Source organism: Rhinoraja longicauda, chromosome 37 (assembly GCF_053455715.1).
Source record: "Rhinoraja longicauda isolate Sanriku21f chromosome 37, sRhiLon1.1, whole genome shotgun sequence".
NCBI lineage: Eukaryota > Metazoa > Chordata > Chondrichthyes > Rajiformes > Arhynchobatidae > Rhinoraja > Rhinoraja longicauda.
The window spans coordinates 7,041,416-7,066,530 of NC_135989.1; the positions used below are offsets into that span (position 1 = coordinate 7,041,416).

General features: G+C 45.8%; 2 protein-coding genes across 2 annotated transcripts; both read left to right on the top strand.

Moving 5' to 3' along the window:
- Positions 1-12,923: 12,923 nt before the first annotated feature.
- LOC144610574 (uncharacterized) lies at positions 12,924-18,480 on the top strand. Its single transcript, XM_078429382.1, has 5 exons — positions 12,924-13,032; positions 14,707-14,826; positions 16,567-16,641; positions 17,095-17,166; positions 18,433-18,480. The coding sequence occupies exons 1-5, from the start codon at positions 12,924-12,926 to the stop codon at positions 18,462-18,464; spliced, it is 408 nt and encodes a 135-aa protein (XP_078285508.1). The 3' UTR covers positions 18,465-18,480.
- Positions 18,475-23,166, top strand: LOC144610721 (asialoglycoprotein receptor 2-like). Its single transcript, XM_078429633.1, has 3 exons — positions 18,475-18,584; positions 20,089-20,195; positions 22,797-23,166. The coding sequence occupies exons 1-3, from the start codon at positions 18,543-18,545 to the stop codon at positions 22,921-22,923; spliced, it is 276 nt and encodes a 91-aa protein (XP_078285759.1). The 5' UTR covers positions 18,475-18,542; the 3' UTR covers positions 22,924-23,166.
- The last annotated feature ends 1,949 nt before the right edge of the window (positions 23,167-25,115 follow it).

Genomic DNA, 25,115 nt, shown 5'->3' on the forward strand with positions numbered 1-25,115 from the left:
CTGTAACTGAAGTGGGACGACAATTTAGATTACGTGGAGCCCCTTTCTCCATGACCCTGTTCCTGCACCGTCACTCCGGGATCATTCCTGAGTTCACCTGACGTTTACGATTGGTGTTTAGGTGCAGGTTTAGGTTTAGGTTTCGGTTTATCATTGTCACGTGCATCGAGATAGAGTGAAAAGCTTTTGCTTGCGTGCTATGCAAACAAATCAGATAATACAAGACACGAATAAAATCAAGCCAAACACAATCACAATAAGTGCTGTGTCCCAGTATCTATGAGGACATCAACACATATCCTGCGTTACACGGAGCCGTGATGCCACTGCGGATCTTTAGTTTAGTTGTTTTAATTTAGTATAGTTTAGTTTAGTTTAGAGATACAGCGCAGAAACATGCCCTTTGGCCCACCAGGTCCGCACCGACCAGCTATTCTGCCAGATTAACACTATCCTACACACACACCAAAGGACATTTTGTACATTTACCAAGCCAATTTACCCACATACCTGTACGGCTTTGGAGTGTAGGAGGAGACCGAAGATCTCAGAGAAAACCCACGTGGTCACAGGGAGGATGTACAAACTCTGTAGAGACAGCAACCGTAGTCGGGATCGCACCCGGGTCTCTGGCGCTGCAAGTTCTGTAAGGTAGCGACTCTACCGCTGCGCCACCGTGCCGATTATCTTTTGGGATAATCCAATCTCACCTTCTTTATGCCTGAGATATGTTCCCGTCTTTCATTGCTGGGATACGTTATCCCCTCTGGTCCCTCACACGCTACAAATGCATATCACCGATGGCATCAGGAAACAGGGAAGAGGTCCAGAATAACTTACAACCTTCCAGGACTTTCCACTTCCCCAAATTCTCCCAACTCCCACTGTGCAAAGAATCCAAACTCCCATTCGGCCAAACAACCTGGTTATTATGTACTTAGAAACCCAGCCGCGTCAGCCCCTTGATTGAAACCAACTACACATTCGCCCCAATAAGCCCACGTGGACCTTTCCGATTGCTGCCCAACATTGTTTGAATTCAATGGCGTGCAATATATTGGTGTCAGGCAGCCGGAGCGATGGTGAATCACTGACCTGATTGCGGATATATCACGCAGTAAAGTCAACCCCAGTCCACAGAGCCGCACACTATTCTGCTGTGCTTTTCCAGAGTGCACAACACACTTTAAAATTTAGATGCATAGAGTCTCTTGCCCAGAGTAGATGAGTCGAGGACCAGAGGACAGAAGTTTAAGGTGAAGGGGGAAAGATTTAATAGGAATCCGAGGGGTAACTTTACACATAAAGAGTGGTGGGTGTATGGAACAAGCTGGCAGATGAGGTAGTTGAAGCTGGGACAATCCCAACGTAAAAAGAAAACAGTTCGACAGATTCATGGATAGGACAGGTTTGGAGGCGATATGGACCAAACACAGACAGGTGGTACTATTGTAGATGGGACATGTTAGCCGGAGTGGGCACGTTGGACCGAAGGGCCTGTTTCCAACTATATCACTCTATACGTCTGTGACAAAGTAGGGACGATATTTCACGAGTAGCGAGTGGGGGAGGGAGAGTGGGGGGGGGGGGGGGCATGACACAACATAATTCCCTACACACTAGGGACAATTGACCTATTGATCCGCAGATCTATAGGGTTAGAGAAGGTGAGATTAGATGTCCATATTACAGAGATCTGTCAGATTAGATTATCACACTCACCATTGCTTATCCATTGGAAACTTTCCATCCGAAACTCAGCATCTCACTTCTTCATTTCACCCATCTGTGCCACTGAAATAAAAACTAAGATTTCATTATCACACATTCGCTATAATTTGCCCCCACAACATCTACAAGACCTTAATGCCCATTATTCGAGGCGGGGAATGATAGAGATGAGAGAATCTGCTGGAATTCTGTTGACTACCAGTTAGGATTTGTTAGGATATGTAATTTCTTCCACTTCCTTGCACGCTACAAACACATCTCTGCTTGCAACAATAAACAGGGATAGAGGTCTGGGATATCTTAAAAACGTTCAGGACTTTCCACTTCTCCGAATCCACCTGCTCCAAATTAGTTCCATACTGCAGCTATCGCCTTGTCATATGTTTTTTCTTAGAAAACTGACGGCTATTTGAAACATAGAAACATAGAAAATAGGTGCAGGGGGAGACCATTTGGCCCTTCGAGCCAGCATCGCCATTCATTGTGATCATGGCTGATCATCTACAATCAGTAACCCGTGCCTGCCTTCTCCCCATATCCCTTGATTCCACTAGCCCCTAGAGCTCTATCTAACTCTCTTTTAAATTCATCCAGTGAATTGGCCTCCCCTGCCCTCTGTGGCAGTGAATTCCACAAATTCACAACTCTGGGTGAAAAGGTTTTTTCTTACCTCTGTTTTAAAAGGTCTCCCCTTTATTCTTAGACTGTATCCCCTGGTTCTGGAACTGGGAACATTTTTTCTGCATCCAGCTTCTCTAGTCCTTTTATAATGTTATACGTCTCTATGAGATCCCCTCTCATCCTTCTAAACTCCAGTCTTTCCAATCTTTCCTCATATGATAGTCCCTCCATCCCAGGGATTAACCTCGTGAACCTACGCTGCAATGCCTCAATATTTGATGGGAAATCCGGGAAGGAAAGTATAACGAGAAACTGAGAAGAAAACGACACCTTGGCCCGTGCTTTGAAATAATCCACATTGCCCTTGATATTGGGTTACCGACTGCACAAACACTCAAGCTGATATCACGACAGGGGGTGCTCCTCAAGATTGAATTAATGTTACTTCTCAAATTAATGCTGGCGGATTCATGTATATTCCTCAATCAGCTTTCGAAACTAATAATATAAAAGTTACAGACACTAAAAATAAAAAATAAAAAATAGAGAATGCAGGAACAGCCAAGCGTCCGTGAAACGCGAGACGTATTAGGTCACAAAGTTAGCAACAGAATACATAGACAACGGTGGCTAAGTGCCCATGTAGTAGCAACTGTATTCCACCGCATCACAGAAGTTCTATCTATTTCACCGCTCCCCCCCCCCCTCTCCCCCACGCAACTTAGTTGCTAACTTGTGTTATCTCTTTCTCAGTTCCAACGAATGATCTCAGATCTGAAGCATTAATTGCTTCTCTGTGCAGCGATACGGCCTGACCTACTGATGGTTGTCACCGTTTCCAGTTTATATTTTAATTTATATTACAGAGCTATTTTCAATGTTTAAACTTATTCAGTATAAACGCAAGAGCAAGTGCCAGAACGGACACCATGACGCAGAGACCCAGAAGAATGTAGATAGCCTTGAGTGGTAGATTTCGTCCAGCATGATCTGCATGTTCTGCAAAGTGCAAATCAAACTAATCACTGAAAGCAAAATATTGATTCGTTCAATGGAAAATATATCAATCTTTTCCCGGTTTAGACGGCGACGGCAATTGCCAACACCAGAATTTTCAACTGCCAAAAAAATACTTATCTTCCTTTGTCTAATCTTTACACAAAACAGGCTAGGCATAGACCTGAGTAGGGAGTGGCGGTGGTGTAAGTTACACACCAGAGAAAAGCCGAAGTCTGAAGAAGGGTCTCGACCCGAAACGTCACCTATTCCTTTTCTCCATAGATGCTGTCTGACCCGCTGAGTTACTCCAGCGTTCTGTGTCTTTCTGCAGACCTAAAGCATCATTCGCTTCGTAAGCTAAGTTCAAATGGGAAGAATCAACAAAACTCACCCATCCATCTCCCTCTTCCTTCAATTTTGTTCCCCATTCCTCTCCCTGCAGTTTAATTCTAGCCTCCCCCGCTCGTTACGATGAAAGTGTAATTAATTCAAGCCCATTCACTAGAACTGGGAAACTAGGATAACTAGGAAACATTATAAACACAGTGATGAAACCTGGCTTCAGCTTTTCCGGCTCAGATTTCTCTCCATTCTGCTCATCGGCGTGAAACCCAGTGACATTTTCATAGACATCCATCTGTTCCATGTTCTCGGCTGGGAGATCTGGCCTGTGTTGAACCTTTAAGAAGTAGTCAGAGAGATGTCGATTCTGACCTCAAATACTTCCCCAAGATGCACTTCCAGTGTTTGATGCAAATCAGCAAAATTCTAAATCTATTTTTGCTGAATTGCTGGCAATGCAAAAGTACTTCTGCTATTAGATTCTGTGTTCACGTGGCATTACTCTGACCGGGATGAGTTATACCCGCCATCGACGTATTCTCGGACTGGGGGTCTAATGCAGAGCTCTGTGCAAGTGTGTACATCCACTGTTAGCTGGACCCCAGGTGAAAAGTAACATTGAAATGGGGCCCAGGAGCTCGGCCTTTGAAGCTTCGCCACCATCTGAAAGGCGTTGGCTGATGTAAAACCATGTCCTTGCATCGATGGCGGCACAGCGATCTTTACGAAGCCAGAATTAAGACAAAGCATGGTCGCTGGATTTGTATCCCTGATTCTAAATCCAGCGATCGCGTTTTAAAAAATATATATTCTGAGGAGATAAATAATGATTTCTACCAAGACTTTCCCACTTACTTGGCATGCTGAGGTTTTCCAACATTTTTCTGTTCTGATTGTAAGTTTCAGGCATACTTGTGATTTTCAGTTTCCAGCTCTAACCCGGGCAGACAATAGAGATTTTGCAATTTTCTTAAGGCACGGATGTGGCCACATATAAGCAGAGGTACACGGAAGGAAGAAATCTCGCTCCAATCACACCATTTTCCCTCTTGACCTTCACTGGCCAGTAATTCACCACCTCCTTGTACAGAACAAGGGGCCACAGTTTAAGAATAAGGGGTAGGCCATTTATAACTGAGATGAGGAAAAACATTTTCAGTCAGGGAGTTGTGAATCTGTGGCATTTTCTGCCTCAGAAGGCAGTGGAGGCCAATTCTCTGAATGCATTCAAGAGAGAGCTCGATAGAGCTCTTAAGGATAGCGGAGTCAGGGGGTATGGGGAGAAGGCAGGAACGGGGTACTGATTGAGAATGATCAGCCATGATCAAATTGAATGGCAGTGCTGGTTCGAAGGGCCGAATGGCCTCCTCCTGTCTATTGTCTATTGTCTATTGTCTATTGTCTCCTCCTCAGATTCCCCCACCACTGCGGTCAACGTGCGGATAAACCGCCCTCGTTCTCACGTATTTCTAAGCCCACAACTTTGTTACACGCTGCGTTAATATTGTTATATTGTATAAGTGGTTAAGAGGACGGTTACGGGATACCCTTGATCATTACAAGTTTATTTCAATCTTTGGTTCCAACAGGCAATATTTTTGTCTGAAGGCTCCGCGTCTTCTGACGACAATCTTCTCAGCCTACAAGATAATCCCCTTTCATTGAAATGCTGGAATCTTGAGCAATGCACAAATCAGCAGGTGGCCTTATAGAGGTGTACAAAATCATGAGAAGAATAGATTAGTAGATGCACATAGTCTCTTGCTCAGAGTAGGTGAATCGAGGACCTGAGGACATGGGTTTTAGGCGAAGGGGAAAATAGTTAATAGGAATCCGAGGGGTACGTTTTTCCACACAAAGGGAGGTAGGGGTATTGGACAATCTGCCAGAGGATGTAGTTGAGACTGGGACTATCCTAACGTTTAAGAAACAGACAGGGACATGGATTGGACAGGTTTGGAGGGATATGGACCAAACGCAGGCAGGTGGGACGAGTGTAGCTGGCACATGTTGGTCGGTGAGGGCAAGTTCGGCCGAAGGGACTGTTTCCACGCTGTATCACTCTATGACTCCGTGTGAGAGTGGAGGACAACGTCAGGCTGCATCTGCGGAGACTCCATGCGCGAAAAGTCGACCGTCAGATGCAGCCTACCCGCTGAATTCCTCGAGAACTTTATGTTTTGCCCGTTTCATTGTTAATCATCGAAATGAAGTTTTTCGATGAATGTGGGTTCAATATTATTGCATTGAAACAGTAAACTGCTCAATGATGTGATGTTTTCTAATGTTTACCTGACTTCTGCGTTTTCTCTTCTCCATTGTCTACACTTCTGTTCCATGTTTCTTCAGCTGGAGGAACTTCTTGTTTCTGAAAAGCGTGGGCGAAGTAATCAGAGAAGTGCAATTCTTAATCGTCAACTTCCATTTTGTCAATACCCGCTACTTTCTGAGAAACTTGGCAGTGGGTACGGATTTTGAGGAACTCGGGGATATTTTTAAGCCTTGCTTTCTCTATGTGGACGTGGAAGCATTTGCACTAAAAGCGAGATAAAAGTAAACTTACTTTGCACCCTCCTTGCTCGAAGAAAGGGCTATCCAAAAAGCCCCCCCCCCCCATCTTTCCTATCTGATCTCTCCTGCTCAAAGCCGAATTTCAACAAATTCATTACTCTACAATGGTTTGTGCGTCCACTTTGCATTCAGTGTGCATTCAGTTTCCATTTTGAGTGTTAGCATATTACAAGGGGTATGGTCCTAAATTGCTTTAAGGGATAGACTGTAACTTTGAGACATAAAATGCACGCAGATGTCTAAAGTAATCCTGATACAGTGTACATTCTGGGAAAGGGGACCAAGCAACAATTGAGCAGGCAGGAACACCGCTCCTGAAGAACACAGGACAATAGCAGCAACAGCAGGCAATTAATCCCCTCATACTTGACTAATCATTCAACATTAGGCTGAACCAGGCTGGCTCGACCCCTATTGCATTATGGTGGCACTCAACACTCAATAGTGTGATTTTTAAAATGTATTATAGATAATAGACAATAGGCAATAGGTGCAGGAGGAGGCCATTCGGCCCTTCGAGCCAGCACCGCCATTCAATGTGATCATGGCTGATCATTCTCAATCAGTACCCCGTTCCTGCCTTCTCCCCATACCCCCTGACTCCGCTATCCTTAAGAGCTCTATCTAGCTCTCTCTTGAATGCATTCAGAGAATTAGCCTCCACTGCCTTCTGAGGCAGAGAATTCCACAGATTCACAACTCTCTGAATGATTTTTTTTTCCTCATTTCAGTTATAAATAGCCTACCCCTTATTCTTAAACTGTGGCCCCTTGTTTTGGACTCCCCCAACATGTTTCCTGCCTCAAACGTATCCAACCCCTGAATAATCTTATATGTTTCGATAAGATCCCCTCTCATCCTTCTAAATTCCAGTGTATACAAGCCTATTCGCTCCAGTCTTTCAACATATGACAGTCCCGCCATTCCGGGAATTAACCTAGTAAACCTACGCTGCACGGCCTCAATAGCAAGAATATCCTTCCTCAAATTTGGAGATCAAAACTGCACACAGTACTCCAGGTGCGGTCTCACTATGGCCATGTACAACTGCAGAAGGACCTCTGCTCCTATACTCAACTCCTCTTGTTATGATGGCCAACATTCCATTGACTTTCTTCACTGCCTGCTGTACCTGCATGCTTCCTCCACCTTAATGATATTAAATGATCCGACGTTCACCACCCTGGTGTCAGGGAATTCCGAAGATTTACTGTCGTCTTAGCGAAGTTATTTCTATACATCTTTCTATGAAGTGACAGGCCTCTGATTTCGTGGCCATACCCGCTTGTTCGTGACTCTCCGACTGGTGGACACATCTCAACATCTTCCCCAGCAAGGTCAATGGGCAAGAAGAACCAGGATGTGCCAGGAAGGACCAATGTGCAAACGCATCACCCTTAATCCCAATTAGAGTCTGCGTACGAAAAACAGTGAACATAATAAAGACTTTATTCTCCTGAATGCACGAGTCAGTCAATGGCAATAATACATCCTCTCACAAACGCTTTAAATGTTTCCCAAAGCAGGGACGCATGTGTTTCAGGGAGGTCATTTGCGTTAAAAAAAAATCAATTTGCGATTTAAGATAGTCATAACATGCTGTTTCATTTAAAATTTGAGGATTAAATCTCCAATTGGTCTGTTTCCCCGTTACTCCTTGGAGTTTTACCCTAAATGTTAAAGGGGCATGATCGGATATAATAATATTATGATATTTTCAATTATACGTATAAGGAATAAGTTTGGAGTCCACCAAGAAATAGTCAATTCTTGAGTAAGTTTTATGCACTGGTGAATAAAATGAATACTCTCGGCCTGAAGGGTTTTCAATTCTCCAAACATCTTTTATATTTGCACTATTTATATAAGAGTTTAATAATTCACACGACTTGGATTTTGTTTTCCTTTGAGTTGACGATCTATCCAAATAAGGATCTAATGTACAATTTAAATCTCCTCCAATTATCAAGTTATATTGTCCAAATTCTGGAATGGTATTAAATATATATTTTTTAAATAACGGATTATCAAAATTTGGTGCATAGACATTCAGCAATATCAATTTTGTGGAGTATAGTTCTCCCACTAATATAACATATCTACTACCTTCAATGTCAACTATAGAGGAGTTATGTATAAATGGTATACCCTTACGAATTAAAATGGCAACACCTCTTGATTTAAAGGGAAATGATGAGTGAAATAATTTATCAATCCATTTGCCTTTCAATCTATTATGTGCTACATTTTTTAGATGAGTTTCCTGAAGGAACATTATATCAGCATCAATAGATTTTAAATGTGAAAGTACTTTACCTCTTTTAATTGGTTCATTAATACCCTTGACATTCCAACTACAAAATGTAATACCTTTACCCCCTATTTTCATAGTAGTATCTTGCATCTTAACCGATAAATAGTCTATAATAAAGCAAATGGCCTGGCACCCGAACTACAACATTTTTCTTGAATGAAGGGTGGATGATCTTTTGTACTACGTAGAATGTCTCCCGGAAATATCTCCCAAAAGTATATAAATTCTGAAAAATGACATAATAATAAAAATTGAATCTAAAAAAGAAATCAATATATAAAAGGTTAAAAGAGTGCAGGAAAAAAAAAGAAACAATTAAAACTACAACTACAATTAGTGCAGTTAGTGATAGCCACCCTAAGGTGACAAAAAATCTAAGGACTTCCGTGGGATGTAAAAAATATATAATACTAGCTCTGTTTTATAACGAAGTTGTTGTTTTGGTTTTTTTTATAAAAGAGAGTTAAACGGGGCAGGCCCGAAACTAATTAGTCTATAATAAATCGATTTTTCTGTCTAAGGTATATTAATTAAGTGTTCGAAGTAAAGTTTACATAAATCAAATATTACTTGTATTTCTTATTAGTAATGATTAATAATAATATATATGTTTTTTGATTAATAGTAATTAGTTACGCTTAATATTCGTATAATATATACACTAAGCTTAAATCTTTAGATTTTAATATCTTAAAGTCCAATCAGTTGTCTGTCAATTAATAAAGCCGTGAAGTCATATTCAACCCTTCAGCGACCTTTCGATCTCCCGAGCGAATTCCAGTGCTTTATTGTGGTCAGTAAAAAAGGATTCTGTTTGATTGTAGGTAACTCGGAGTTTTGCTGGATACAACATACCAAATCTGAGCGATGGGATCTTCCTAAGAATAGATCTTGACTCATTAAACAGTGCTCTTTTCTTGACCACCTCAGCAGGGTAATCTCTGAAGATGCGAATCTCATCGCCTTGAAATGATAAAGTTCTGTTGCTAGCAATTCTCGACAACATATCTTCTAAAACGTGAGGATAATGCACCTTCAGTATCAAATGCCTTGGAGGGGCGTTAGCACCTGGACGTGCTCTCAGTGCTCTGTGGGCTCGATCCAGCAAGGGCTTGAATCCATTTTCAAAACTTCTTGTAACAGCTCAGCAGAAAAGTCACGAAGGTTTTTAGCTTTCTCTTTACCTTCTTTAACTCCAAGAATTCTTAAATTTTGTCGTTTAGAATGACCCTCTAGGTCAGTACATTTTTCAGTTAATTTCATTAATAAATCAGATAAACGCTGAGTCTCCGTTAATACTGCTTTTGTTGTTTCAGCATTCGTCTCGGCTAAGGCTTCCAACTCACATATAGCCTCGTCATGTTGTTGTATTGACGCAGTGATGTGGTTCACCTTACCGGAAAAATCGGAGTCCAACTTTTGTAGCTTGGAGGTTACTTCCTCCATGTGTTCATTCATGATTTCACATATTTCAGCCTTTGATGAAGCCAACTGGTCCTTAATAATAGTTAACATTTCCCCCTTCATTCCTTTAAGCGATACTAATTCAACTTTCATCTCTTGGAGTTCAACCGTCATATTCGTTACTTGAGACTTCATACCTGAAAGCTCCTCTTGGAGTTCAACCGTCATATTCGTTACGTGAGACTTCATACCTGAAAGCTCCTCTTGGAGTTCAAGCGTCAGCCCGTAAAAGGGTCCCGACCCGATACGCCACGTATTCCTTTTCTCCAGAGATGCTGCCTAACCCGTTGAGTTACTCCAGCATTTTGTGTCTATCTTCGGTTTTAATCAGCACTGGGGGTGGGGGTGGGGGTGGGGGTGTGGGTGGGGTGGGGGGGGGGGGGGGTGTGGATGACTAGCCTTCTCTAGCCACTGCAATGAACTTCCAGAATGTTATAGAAAACATAGAAAACATAGAAAATAGGTGCAGGAGTAGGCCATTCCGCCCTTCGAGCCTGCACTGCCATTCAATATGATCATGGCTGATCATCCAACTCAGTATCCTGTACCTGCCTTCTCTCCATACCCCCTGATCCCTTTAGCCACAAGGGCCACATCTAACTCCCTCTTAAATATAGCCAATGAACTGGCCTCAACTACCTTCTGTGGCAGATAATTCCACAGATTCACCGCTCTCTCTGTGAAAAAAAAGTTCTCATCTCGGTCCTAAAAGATTTCCCCCTTATCCTTAAACTGTGACCCCTTGTTCTGGACTTCCCCAACATCGGGAACAATCTTCCTGCGTCTAGCCTGTCCAACCCCTTAAGAATTTTGTAAGTTATTTTATTAGCTGTCCTCGCCCCTCCCATGTCCAAATCCCTTGCTTATTTATTTCTGCCACCCCTGTAGTTTAGTTTAGTTTAATTTAGTTTAGAGATACAGCATCGAAACAGGCCCTTCGGCCCACCGAGTCCGCGCCGACCAGCGATCACCCCGTACCCTAGTTCTATCCTACACAATGGGACAATTTACAGATGCCAGTTAACCTACAAATCTGCACATCTTTGGGGTCTGGGAGGAAACCAGAGCGCCTGGAGAATACCCGTGCGGGTCACGGAGAGATAGCGCAAACGCTGGACAGACAGCATCCGCAGTCAGGATCGAACCCGGGTCTTTGGCGCTTTGGAGCAGCAACATTAGCGCTACCCATTGTGCCGCTCTCGTGTAGTGCAGAGTTTTACTCGTTTCCTTTTTTTCCTGATAGATTTACTCACATTGTGCCCGAAATAGCACTACATATATTATTTAATAGATGTAACTGAATTCCCTGCTCTTCCTCTTCCACTTCATTTGGCAATTTACTCACTTCTCCTTTCAGTCATGCAATTTCTAACTCCATCTTACACAATTTCCTCGGTCACTCCGCGACTTTTTTTGTCTTCTTCCAATGCCCTGGTCTTGCGGGTCCCTGCCACTTCAATGTATTCGCTGCATTTTGACGTCGTTCGATCGAGGTTCTCTCCCCCTCCCCCCACCCCCCCTCCCCCCCCCCCCCCCCCCCCCCCCCCCACGCAAACAAACACGCACACACACTACTCCCCCTACTCTCCAAATCCAGGTACTCAGTTTCCATTTTCCAACTACTGTTTAGATACAGCCGTAAAGGTTTGGGAAGCGATCGGGTTTGTGGTTTTGACCCGCGGCAGGGATACTGCATTTTATAGTCTTTCCTCGTTCAATTAGTGTGCAGCATTGTGTTAGTGAGCGGGGATCGCTGGTCGGAATTCTCTGCCTCAGAAGACAGTGGAGGCCAATTCTCTGAATGCATTCAAAAGAGAGCTAGATAGAGCTCTTAAGGATAGCGGAGTCAGGGGGTATGGGGAGAAGGCAGGAACGGGGTACTGATTGAGAATGATCAGCCATGATCACATTGAATGGCGGTGCTGGCTCGAAGGGCCGAATGGCCTACTCCTGCATCTATTGTCTATTGTCTATTGTTTATTGTCTATTGTCGGCGCGGACTCGGTGGGTCCCGCGTTGTATCTCTAAAGTAAACTAAACTAAACTTTAAAACTGAACAGGTTTGACTTAGAAACATAGAAACCTAGAAACATATGTACAGGAGGAGGCCATTCGGCCCTTCGAGCCAGCAACGCCATTCAATATGATCATGGCTGATCATCTAAAATCAGTACCCCGTTCCTGCTTCCCCCCCCCCCCCAAACGCTTGATTCGTTTAGCGAAGCCCTAAGAGCTAAATCCAACTCCCTCTTGAAAACATCCAGTGGATTGGCCTTTGTTAAACTTTACTGTCGACAGGGAGACCTTTTGTTGTATTGCAAAGACTTGGGAATTTCTGGAAAGCCATCAAATTGTGTGATGTTAGCCCACAAAAGCTATCCATTCGGGATACCCAAGGGGTAAAGATCGGGCAACAAAGAGAATATTCTAAATTGATCGGCTACAGAATATTGAACGGTGATAGAGCGGCTCGCATCCCAGGGAGTTGTGAAAGTTGCCCCAGCCTGACCTGGCAGCTGACAGTGATCCGACACAGAACAAGCTGCTCGTTTCTTTTGAAGGTCCCTTTTAGAACTGAAGTCCAAACTCACATTTCATGTTCATATACGCACGGGGATATGTTTAGGAACCGACATTCTGGGAGCATGGGTTAGGGGGGGAAATGTCTGAGCGAGACACACATTCCTCGCCTCGGGGCTCCACACTATAACTCAGCGTTCAGCTGGAGGGGCCGCTTTTTAAAATCTAAACCAGCAGAAATTACTTGTCCATTTCATCGCGCAATACTGAAAGTACCGCATGAGGAAGTGTACGAGTCCAAAAACTGCAGCTCTCTAATTCATACGTTCTTCATAAAGAAAAGGATTTCGTAATTGAGAACATGGAGCATAACGACCGTGAAACGTTCGGTGAGGGTAACCCTGACGAAGCGACTGGAGACACAAATGAGCCGGACAAACTGCAGCTGCACTGGCATCGGTGTAAGAAAGGTGCGTGCATTTATTTATCTCCTCAGTCCCAGTAAAGGAAGTAGAATTCATTACACTTTCAGATCAATTAGAAACTGTTGCTGGAAGCGTTTCTACGTGGAGAGGATTGGCGAAAAGTTTACGAAGAAGGGTAGAGATGGCCGAGTGCTACTTGTTCCTCGTGCTTATGATACTTTGAGATAATAAGATCATAAGTGATAGGAGCAGAATTGGGCATTCGGCCCATCAAGACTAATCCGCCATTCAATCATGGCTGATCGATCTCTCCATCCTAACCCCATTCTCCTGCCTTCTCCCAATAACCTCTGACTGTGCTAATTAATATTCTATCTATCTCTGTCTTACTGAGGCCACAGCCTTCTGTGGCAAATAATTCTACATATTCACCACCCTCCGACTGAAGAGATTTCTCCTCATCTTCCTAAAAGAACGTCATTTACTTCTGAGACAATTAGCTCCGGTCCTAGACTCTCCCACTAGTGGAAACATCCTCTCCACATCCACTCTATCCAAGCCTTTCACCATTCTGTACGTTTCAATGAGGTCCGCGCGTTGTTGCACATTGCTGTGTGAAACTGTTCAGAATGCGTTACACTTCCTTTGTATGCGACATTTAGATCTTGTAGATATTGCATCTGATAGTTGTTAAATTGAAGGATTGTGCTGAATAGTTTTTAATCATCATCATTGGACCAAAAACCCTCACCAAATCCACCCACAACTTCACCCTCAATATTGATGGTTTCCCAGTATCCAACTCCCCTCACATCCGGAATCTTGGAATCATCTTTGATCAAACCCTCTCCTTCGACAAACACATCAAACACATCACCAAGACAGCCTTCCTCCACCTCAAAAACATCGCCCGTCTCCGTCCATCCCTCTCCTCCACAGCTGCAGAAACCCTCATCCACGCCTTCATCACCTCCCGTCTGGACTACTGCAACAGCCTCCTCTATGGTTCACCCTACAAAATCATCAACAAACTCCAACACATCCAGAACTCCGCTGCCCGTCTACTCACCCACTCCCCGATCCGTGACCATATCACCCCCGTCCTTTACAAGCTCCACTGGCTCCCCATCCCCCAGAGAATCCAGTACAAAATCCTCCTCATGACCTACAAAGCCCTCCATAACCTGGCCCCATCCTACCTGACTGACCTCCTCCACAGACACACTCCAACCCGTAACCTCCGCTCTGCTGCTGCAAACCTCCTGTCCCCCCCCCACCCCCGTCCCCCAATCCGGACCAAACTCAGATCCTGGGGGGACAGGGCTTTCTCCATCGCTGCTCCCACACTCTGGAACTCACTACCCCAAACCGTCCGAGACTCCTCCTCACTCACCACATTCAAAACATCACTGAAGTCTCACCTGTTCAGCACTGCCTTCAATCACTGACCGTCACCTCACCTTCTTTTTCCTTTTCTCTTCGTTTACTTATTTATCTATTTATTTTCTTTTATGTTTTAGTAAACCGTGTAAAGCGCCTTTGAGTGTTTAGAAAAGCGCTATATAAATGTAATGCATTATTATTATTATTATTATTATTAAAGCAGTCATCGGGTTGTATGCCAGATCCCAGTTGTAAACCAGGAAACATTAGGAGTCTTTATCAGTGGACAATTCGCTCTCGTTCTTTCCAACCACCGATTTCATTTGCACTTTGCAGAAGATGGTATCAGACCAATAGGGCCTGGCCGAGGAATACTCTCAGCCCCCGTCGCCTACAGTCTCCTGGGCCTTTCTATCCTGGTGTCCATCGTTGCTCTCGGTACCACGGTTATACTGGGTAAGTTTTGTGCAACTTTAGACTTTGAAACGAGTCGCAGGTGTGATTGACCAAAAATTAATAAAAGGATATGCCTATGTGTCTGAAGAAGGGCCCCGACCCGAAACGTCACCCATCCTTTTTCTCCAGAGATGCTGCCTGACCCGCTGAATTACCCCACCATTTTGTGTCTATCTTACGTATAAATCAGCATGAATTCATAATGCAAGTGACCGTCCTCCCACAAACCACGGTGCAAACCCGATCTTCCAATCGACTTCATTGGGTATCTTACACGTTTCATTCTGTAGCTTTAACGTTGTAATGCGACATCGCTATAGTCTGCAGCATGTGTAGCTTGATTGAACTCAAGTATAACATGATTTTACAGACACACCTTCTCACTATTCCGTGGTATAGGTTGTAATAATATTACCAATAGCAATGCCACTTAATTCAGTGGTGGATAAAAAATTAAGGTTGTAATATTAATAGGAGTTTACTGTGCATAGAGGTGTAAGTACAGTATCGAAGAAAACCTGCGGTCAATTCCCTCGGTCAAAGGCATGTCCACTGAGTGACCCTGTGGTTATTATCCCCGCCTCTCTAACCAGCAGCAAAGACCCGTGTGATGAAACCTCAACTCCAGCATTTAAAGGGCCAGTCCAAAGATGCAATTTGGTCCGGGTGGAAGGGGGAGTAGAAAATACTGAAAGCTTTTCAAGATTTCAGTTGCACTCCCTCGATTGCCTCCTTTTTGTAGAGCTGCCTGCAGACAGCTAGGAATAACACTTCACAGAAAATGGGAGATCCATTCTTTCTCTCCCGAGATGCTGCCTGACCTGCTGAGTTACTCCAGCATTTTGTGAATAGATCGAAATATGCCCTTGCTTGGAGACGAGCAATACAGCAAACATCTCAAAGATCTTATCAAGTCCTAAGAAGTTTTTGATTTTGATTCTTCTCAGGCTGTCCCATGGTGTCACTCCACAGAATCATTAATCTGAATCATGTAGCTAGGCCAGGCTGCAGAAGTATTATGTACTTCCTCCCCTTCCCACCAGTTCCTCCTCTTTCGCCCCTTCCCACTCTTCATTATGCGCCCTCACTCTGACGCCCACCCTCGCCAACTAAACCCTGTCCTCCCACCTCGCATGTTCATCCCTGTCCTCCCACCACAAGTTCGAAAAGTCAGCCTAGTGCCAACTTCAAGTACTGCGTGATGGTTCTTGAAATAGAATTCGGACGTCGTTAAAATGTGTTGGGAGTTCCAGCCTCTTCTATCCTTTACCCCCGGAATGCTATCACACACTGGGTGCGAAATGTGCCTTCATCTCTCGCTCTTCGATCTATTTCCATTCCCTTGGCTTTTGACTTCACCGCTCGGGTAAATAGATCATCTCTATTTACTCCGAGGCCCCACATAATTTAAACACCTGATACAAGCCAACATTCGACTTTCTCTACGCTATAGACCAGAATCACGACCTGTGTTATTTCCTCAGAGCTACAAGTTTTCAATTCTCTTAACTCTTCTCTGCGACCTCACGGGTGCCATTTTAACTTTCCAGAGACTGACGACTAGAGCTACGCATGCAATCCAGTCTATTGTCCAGTTAAAGCTGTATACAATTCCAGCACATTTCCCCTGTTTTTATACCATATGACCCAGCTAACAGGAACGTATGGGCAAAAGGAGACCTCCGGGGAAAATTGCTTCGAGATATACACGTGAGTGTCAAACATTTTTTCCCATTTCAGTCCAACACAAGTTCAGTGAAGTGAAGATATCAAACGCTGGCTACCTGGTGGAAATTTCCAAGTGGAAGAGTAATGGTGAGTGTGAAGTTCGCCTCTCCAGTTCAGATAATTATCGAGCTGAATAGATGGGCCAGTCATTAAACAAGACTCTCACGATGGGATAGTCCGCATTTCTTTCCCTTACTGGAAGATTCGAGACCATCTTGAGAAAACTGAAAACTGACTAAATGTACAATCTATCACCGAACCTCGCTGGAGCGCGGACGCTTGTGAGTTTGGGGAGGGTAGGATCTGTAGGGAATCGGGAGGGGGCAGGAACCAGTAATTCTTGGGGGGGGGGGGGGAGGCTGGGAAACTCAGTGAGTGTCGGGTAGAGTGGGAATCAGGAACCAAATGACATTTGGGCCAGGAAAATCGGGAATTCCTGTGCTGGAGTACCATTTGCGTTCGCCGGGCAAATTTAGAGCGAGGGCAGGAATGGGGCTGATAAACGGGAGTCTACGGTCTAAAATGTTGCTCCTCGTTCAGTTACAGGAGACTTTGTGAAGATCCACCGCTCAATCGGCGAAATGCAGGCTGTGGTTTCACGGCTGAGGGAAGGTGAGTTCAATGACCAGCTGATCCGACTCCAGTCATTGAGTCATTCATCCTGGGAACTATCTGAATGTTGACAATGCGAGAGCTAAAATTGATCTCGGTCTCTAGTCTCTGAATGGATCGGAATTGTTGTGAGCAGTTTTCTCCCTTCCCCTCCAAATTGACAGGAGCGGAGGATAATTTCCACCTGATCCAAGATGCCCTGGTAATGGAGCTACATGGATCTGTACCTGTGTGAGTTCATCAACACTTCGAGATTGATCGCCGTCTGTGACACCAGTTGTGTTGTCACCATGAAGTTGTATTGAACGAGCAGTATTTCGGCTGAGATCCTCCCAGTTCCATGTGGTCAATGGTCTTCTCAACTTCCACCGAAGCACCAGTTCTTTTGCGTGTCGCGCAATAGTCATGAAACTACTCAGTGAGATCATGGACTGAGTTGTAAACCAGCATGAAGGCTTGGATTTAAGCCCCCGTTTCTGGCCGGGTGCCGAGCATCTTTGGAGCCGGGGTCCATCGTGGGCCAGGTCATGTCCTCGCTCATGGCTAGCATCCACAACCACACGACGGCTCACGTCAGATTACCTGCTCTTCAGCTAGACTGCGGTAGGGGTGAGCGATGTCCAATTCTCTGGGTGACGCCTGTGTAACGGAAACCGCTTGTCTCCAGCGTGGCCCCAAGGCTCCACGAACTATCTCTATTCGCTGAACCCGGCCACAGTCACTGAACCCGGAGAACAATCAGATGTTCCATTGACCAAAATCTTTATGCTCAACAGCTCCTATACACATTCATCTCACCCCGATAATGTTTGACTGGTCCTCAATGCTCGTGTTTCTATCGTTCATCTTAAATGCTGTGAGTTTAACACAGCGACGTCGGCATTAATCTGAGCGGTCATTTCAACAGATGACATGTTCAGTAAATGGGGACATGTGGTGAGAAAGGCTGTACACGTGAGATTATACGTAAATATGTTCCACAAGTGAAACACGGGTGAGCAGTGAGATTTGTGAAGGGCGGTATTGCCCAACTGATCCCAACATTTATGTAAGATAGACACAAAAAGTTGGAGTAACTCAGCGGTACAGGCAACATCTCCGGAGAGAAGGAATGGGTGACGTTTCTAAACGGCCATCACCCATTCCTTCTCTCCAGAGATGCTGCCTGTCCCGCTGAGTTACTTCAGCACTTTGTGTTTATCTTTCATTTAAACCAGCATCTGCAGTTCCTTCTTACACCTAACATTTATCTAACTGTCTTTGCAGATCTATCCTTTGGGCAGCCTTTCGACCAATGAAGACTGTTCAATCAAACCCTTTACTTCTTCTCATCAACTGAACAGACATGGGATGAAGCACAGAATCTCTGCACCGTAATGAACGCTACTCTTGTGGTCATTAACAGTGACGGGGAACAGGTAGGATTTTTTTTTTTACATTACATTTAATTCGATTTCTGTCTCACTTAGGGCACCTCATTCCTCACATTCCATGTGGAAAATAAGGGGTATAGATTAATGGACACTGACATTGAAGAAGCATTAAAAACAAGTCAAGTCAAGTCGTCAATTTTATTTGTACAGCACATTTAAAAACAACCCACCTTGACCAAAGTGCTGTGCATCAGTTCAGGTACTAAGAACGAATATAGAATGGCACACAAACATAACAGCACATACATAAACAGTTCACAGCGCCCCCTCAGAGGGCCTCAAACGCTAGGGAGTAAAAATAGGTTTTGAGCCTGGACTTAAAGGGGTCAATGGAGGGAGCAGTTCTGATTGGGAGAGGGATGCTGTTCCAGTCTAGGAGCTGCAACCGGAAAAGCGCGGTTATCCCTGAGCTTAAGCCTAGACCGCGGGATAGTCAGTAGCCCCAAGTCGGCCGACCTGAGGGACCTGGTGATAGTGGTGGGTTAGAAGATTTTTGATATATGGGGGGGGGGGGGGGGGGGGGGGCAAGCCCGTTTAAGGCTTTGTATGTGAATAGGAGGAGCTTGAAGAGTAATTATTCCCGACTGAAGGACACACAATGAATTGATCGATAAACAGTCGGTATCTACTTGCATTTGCTCAAGGCACTAAAAAAGACGCAATGTGCTGGAGTAACTCTGTGGATCAGGCAGAATCTATGGAGAGCAGGGATAGACGACGTTTTGGTTCGGGACCCTTCTTCAGACTAATTGTGGTGGTGGAGGGTTGAGGGCGGAGGGGCGGGCGGGGGCGGAGAGAAACCTTTAAGTAAAGAGGGGTGGGCAGTGGAAAGTCTGACAGGTAATAGGTTAATACTGGCGAGGCAGATGGTTGACAAAGGTCAGAATGTGTGAGACAGGAGGATTGAAGTGATACGAATTGTGCAGCCTGGGCGAGGAACGTAGGTGAAAGGGGAACTGGAGGCGAGAAATAGGTGAGAGACCAGGTTGGACAGAGGGCAGAAACCAGGGGTGTGGGAGAAGATGGAAAAAAATGGTGTATGTTGGTGGGGGGGGGGGGGGGGGGCGGGGATGCAGGGGGAGGGGGGGGTGAAGGGTTGTACTGACCTAAAACTGTTTTGCATTTGAGAGTATATGTCCTAGGACACGTGTCTCTCAAATTAGCCAATTTGCAACAAAGTCTGTTCTGCCTTAGCCCACTGTCCGCTTGAACCCATTGACTGCCCTGGCCCTTTGTGTCCCGACAGGAGGCCAAACAATCTGTTTGTCACAGAAACATGGAAAATAGGGGCAGGAGGAGGCCATTTGGCCCTTCGAGCCAGCACCGCCATTCATTGTGATCATTGGTGAGCATCACCTGTGCCTGCCTTCTCCCCATATCCCTTGATTCCACTATCCCCTAGATGTCCTAGAGCTCGATCTAACTCTAACTTGTCTTGCCACTAATACTCTGAAATCTGTTCATATGGACGCTGTCCTTTACACGGCAGGAATATATTCGACGGTATAGAAATTGTGACTATTGGATTGGACTCCATTGTACGACTGAGGGGACGTGGCGCTGGGTGGATGGCAGTGATTATACCGTGAATGTCAAGTGAGTGTTGTTTTATATCCCCCAGTGAGGTATCTTCACCCACGGCATTCCCGGAGGTCCCTGTTAACTTAAGTTATTTTAAAGTTTTGTGCAGTGTATCTCGTGTTGCTCTCCCGGTAGCCCTCAGTTTCCAGTCAATTCCCTCGGATTTTTTCTCAGATGCATATTTAGACTTTAGGCTTTAGAGATGCAGCGTGGAAACGGGCCCTTCGGCCCACCGAGCCAGCGCCAACCAGCTTGCTCTATTCTACACACTAGGGACAATTTTCAAATTACAGAAGCCAATTAATCTAAAAACTCGGGTAGACACAAAATGCTGGAGTAACTCAGCGGGACAGGCAGCATCTCTGGAGAGAAGGAATGGGCGACGTTTCTGGTCGAGACCCTTCTTCAGCTGAAGAAGGAGTTCGATTGAAACCAGCATCTGCAGTTCTTTCCTACATAATCTAAAAACCAATACAGTAGACAATAGGTGCAGGAGTAGGCCATTCAGCCCTTCGAGCCAGCACCGCCATTCAATGTGATCCTGGCTGATCATTCTCAATCAGTACCCCGTTCCTGACTTCTCCCCATACCCCCTGGCTCCGCTATCCTTAGGAGCTCTATCTAGCTCTCTCTTGAATGCATTCAGAGAATTGGCCCCCACTGCCTTCTGAGGCAGAGAATTCCAGATTTACAACTCTCGGAGTGAACGCGTTTTTCCTCGTCTCCGTTCTAAATGGCCTACCTCTTATTCTTAAACTGTGGCCCCTGCTTCTGGACTTCCCCAACATTGGGAACATCTTTGCTGCCTCTAACGTGTCCAACCCCTTAATAATCTTATATGTTCCGACAAGATCCCCTCTCATCCTTCTAAATTTCAGGGTATACAAGCTTGCACGTCTTTGGAGTGTGGAAGGAAACCGGAGCACCTGGAGGAAACCCACACGGTCACTGGCTGAACGTACAAACTCCGTACAGATAGCGCCTGTAGTCAGGATCGAACCCGGGTCGCTGGCGATGTGAGGCAGCAACTCTACCGCTGCGCCGCCCGAGTGACTCCTGATCCTGAATTGGAATTGCCTGTATTTGGCGCATCTCCCTCTTGAATGTTTCCTATCCACGTACCAGGTGTATTTTAAATATTGCTATTATATCTGCCTAAACTACCTCCTCTGGCAGTTCATTCCATTCCACCACCTTCTGAGTAAAAATGTTGCCTCTCAGGTTTAACAGGAGGGATCACAAAAGTTTTGTGGATACTAAACCAAGGATAGTGTAAAAATGCGGGGATCGCAGGTCGGCGCGGAATCGCTGGGCCGAAGGGGCTGTTTCCGCGCTGTATCTCTAAACTAAATTCAACTAAACTAAACCAACCTAAACTGAACTAAGTGGTTAGTAGGCTCCTTGGTAAAACTAAAATACCTACAATACGGCGTAAAGCTCGCAGTGGACTTGGGAGATCTGCGGAAGTGAAATGCTCAGCAGGTCGAGAAGCCCATGTGGGGAGAGAAACGGAGTCATGGACAGGGAGTTAGTGGTCAGACAAGCGGCAGATAAAAGGGAAGGTGGAGACATGCAAGCTGACAGGCGTGAGGAGCAAGAGCAAGAGATGGGGATTTACATTGGGTTTCAGGTACTGGATGGTCTAATTGACAAATCGGCGGCAGTGTAGGGATGAAACGAGGCTTGAATCGGTCTGCAGAAATCCTCTAAATTGTCTATGAATTTTCCTCGGCGTATACCTGCGTCCAATTCTTGGGTCTTTGTCGGAATGATTGGAATATGAGATAAAACAAAAAAGGGACTTCAGTGTCTGTGAATAAAATATCTGCCGCCTCACAGTTGGATGATGGTATTTGCAGGAACATGCAAGGGATCCAACCCTGGGATCGTTACCTTAACCCTACTTGTGTCATCTAGATACTAAAACTCTCGTTTGTTATCTTGTTTGTGACTGAACTTCAGCCAAAACGGTGCACGATAGCGCGACAATTTTAGGCCCATCTTACTCACCATTGTCACTTTAGTGATAATGCAAGTAGTTTTATTGAAATCGGTGTTATATTTTTTAAGTTATTCACATTTTTTAAGTTTAAAAGGAGGGGAGGAGGGATGGAGGGGGGAGTAGGGGAGAAGGTTGAGGAGAGAGGGGAGGGGGGGGACAGGGTGCTGCACCAATGCAGGAGAGGGTTGGGGCCCAACGGGTCCACTTTGTGCAGTATATATTAAAAGGTTTACAAGTGCCAAGGCAAAATACTCAAACTTAGAGTCATGGAGTCACACAGCATGCAAACAGGACCTTCAGCCCAACTCATCCATGCTACTGAGATGCCCCATTTAAGCTAGTAGGAAAAAAACTGCAGATGCTGGTTTATATCGAAGGTGGAAACAATATGCTGGTGAGAGGGGAGGGGGGGGGGGAGAGGGTGCTGCATCAACGCAGGAGAGGTTTGGGCCCAACGGGTCCACTTGGTCTAGTTATATATAAAGGTTATGAAGCTGAGTTGAATATTTAACCATCGATTGACGGTAGGAACTCGGGGAGTGGGTACATTGGGAATAATCCCTTCTTGAATCATGCACTGCCCACTCGTTCCAATTCACATCTCTCTCCTCCAGGTTCTGGGCGATCGATCAACACAATGGTACGGCTGGAGATTGTGCCGTGGTATCTGATGGTGGGTTGTGGCAATATCGGCCGTTCAGTTCCGAACATTTCCCCATCTGTGAACAACCAGCACCGTGACACGCCCATTCGGGTTAGTGACGGGGGGGAGTGAATCAATTTGTAAATGTCCCTCGACTGTATACCGAGTGTGCAGTCGTGAACTAGAATTGGTGCGGTGGGTTTGTGGTCAGAACTCTCTCCCCCTCCGTTCCTTTCACCTCTATAACTATCCCAAACCCCATTTTTACTCCAGTGTCCGAACCCAGCAAAGTAACGAGCCACAAAGGAACCAAAGGGGAATGTTCACATTGTCCTCCACAATGGGGACCCATATCCAAATTCTCCGCAGCGTTGAAATGTGCCAACGTAATGTGCTTCCAGCTACCTCATATCTCTCCCACTCGGACTCTTTGGAACTAAGCTGCCCTCGGAGTCTTAAACCGGTGATGGACTGTTTGAAAGTTGTGATCTATGTTATTGTCCATTGAGGCGTGGAATGGATAAGCGGAAGTGGCGGCGCCTAACGGCTGCGGCTCGCTAGCAGTCTGTTCGTCTTTTTTCCTTTTTTTTTGTTGTGTGTCAGTGTTGGGATGTTTTGGGGTTTTTTTTGGTTGTGTATGTGTGGGGGTGGTGGTGTGGGTGGGGGGTGTTGGTGGGGGTGGTGGTGTGGGTGGGGGGATGGGGGAAACCTTTCTCTTTTAGGTCTCTTCCTCACGGCGCGGGGTGCGGCTCGGCCGCGGGGCCTTCCATCACCCGGTGCGGCTCGGCCGCGGGACCTAACATCGCTCGGTGCGGCTCGGCCGCTGGACTGAACAGTGCCCGGTGCGGCTTGGCCGCGGGGCCTTCCAACGCCCGGTGCGGCTCGGCCGCGGGGCCTTCCATCGCCCGGTGCGGCTCGGCCGCGGGGCCTTCCATCGCCCGGTGCGGCTCGGCCGCGGGACCTAACATCGCCCGGTGCGGCTCGGCCGCTGGACTTAACAGTGCCCGGTGCGGCTCGGCCGCGGGACTTAACATCGCCCGGTGCGGCTTGGCCGCGGGGCCTTCCATCGCCCAGCGCGGCTCGGCCGCGGGACTTAGCTGCGCAAGGCTCGGCCGCGGAGCGGGGCCTTCCATCGCCCGGCTCGGCCGCGAGACGTTTCAGCGCCCGGTGCGGCTCAGCCGCGGGCCATCCCCTTACGGGGACTGTGCGGGTCGGTCGGGGACGAGCTGTCTGTCCGTGGGCGTGGGGAAGAGAGTGGAAGTTTTGTTGCCCCCATCACAGTGAGGGGGTGTTTGGAGTCACTGTGATGCATGTTTGTGTTGGGGTCATGTGTCTTGTGTTCTTTTTCTTTTTTGTGTGACTGCTATGTAGTTTCGTTCGGTACCTTGGTACCGAATGACAAATAAAGCTCTGTTGACTGTATACCTCAGGGTGGTGACTGAACAGCCAGTGGTCGGCGATCCATTCCAAGAAAAATCTGGTTGAGTAACATAGGCTCGGCCCAGCTTGCCCATGCCGACCACGGGGACCCATCCAACTGTCCGCGTTTGACCCATATCTCTCTAAACCTATCATATCCATGTACCTGTCCAAATGTCCGACAAATGTTATTATAGTTTATGCCTCAACTACCTCCTCTTGCAACTCATTCCATTCCATATAATCACCACTCTCTCTGTGTCAAAAGATTGCCCCTCGGTTTCATATTAATTCTTTCCCCTCTCACCCAAAACCCTGGTTCTTGATTCCCCTCCCCTGGGTAAGAGATTGTACATCCATCTCTGTTCCACTCATTATCTTCAACACCTAGAGAAGAACTTCTCCTATCCTCCTACGCTCCAATGAATATAGTTCCAGCATGCCCATCCTCTCCCGAAAGGTCAGCCTCTCAAGTCCTAGTAACATCCTTGTAAAACATCTTTGCACTCTTCCCAGCGTAACATCTTTCCCAAAGCAGGGTGATCAAAACTGAACACAATACTCCAAAGGTGACCTCACCAGCACCTTGTATCACTGTAACATAACAAACCCTAACGTCTATAGGCAATACCGTGAACGAATTTCTTGGCTGCTTACTCAAATCAAGTCAAGTTTATTTGTGTAGCACATTGAAAAACAACCCACGTTGACCAAAGTGCTGTACATCAGTTCAGGTACTAAGAAAAATGAACATAACAGCACATACATAAACAGGTCACAGCACCCCCTGGTCCCCCCACGTCCATTCAGCTTTGGCCCTGTGGATTCGACACCCTGGGTGTCTCAGATACTGCTGCATCGCTTCCAAGTC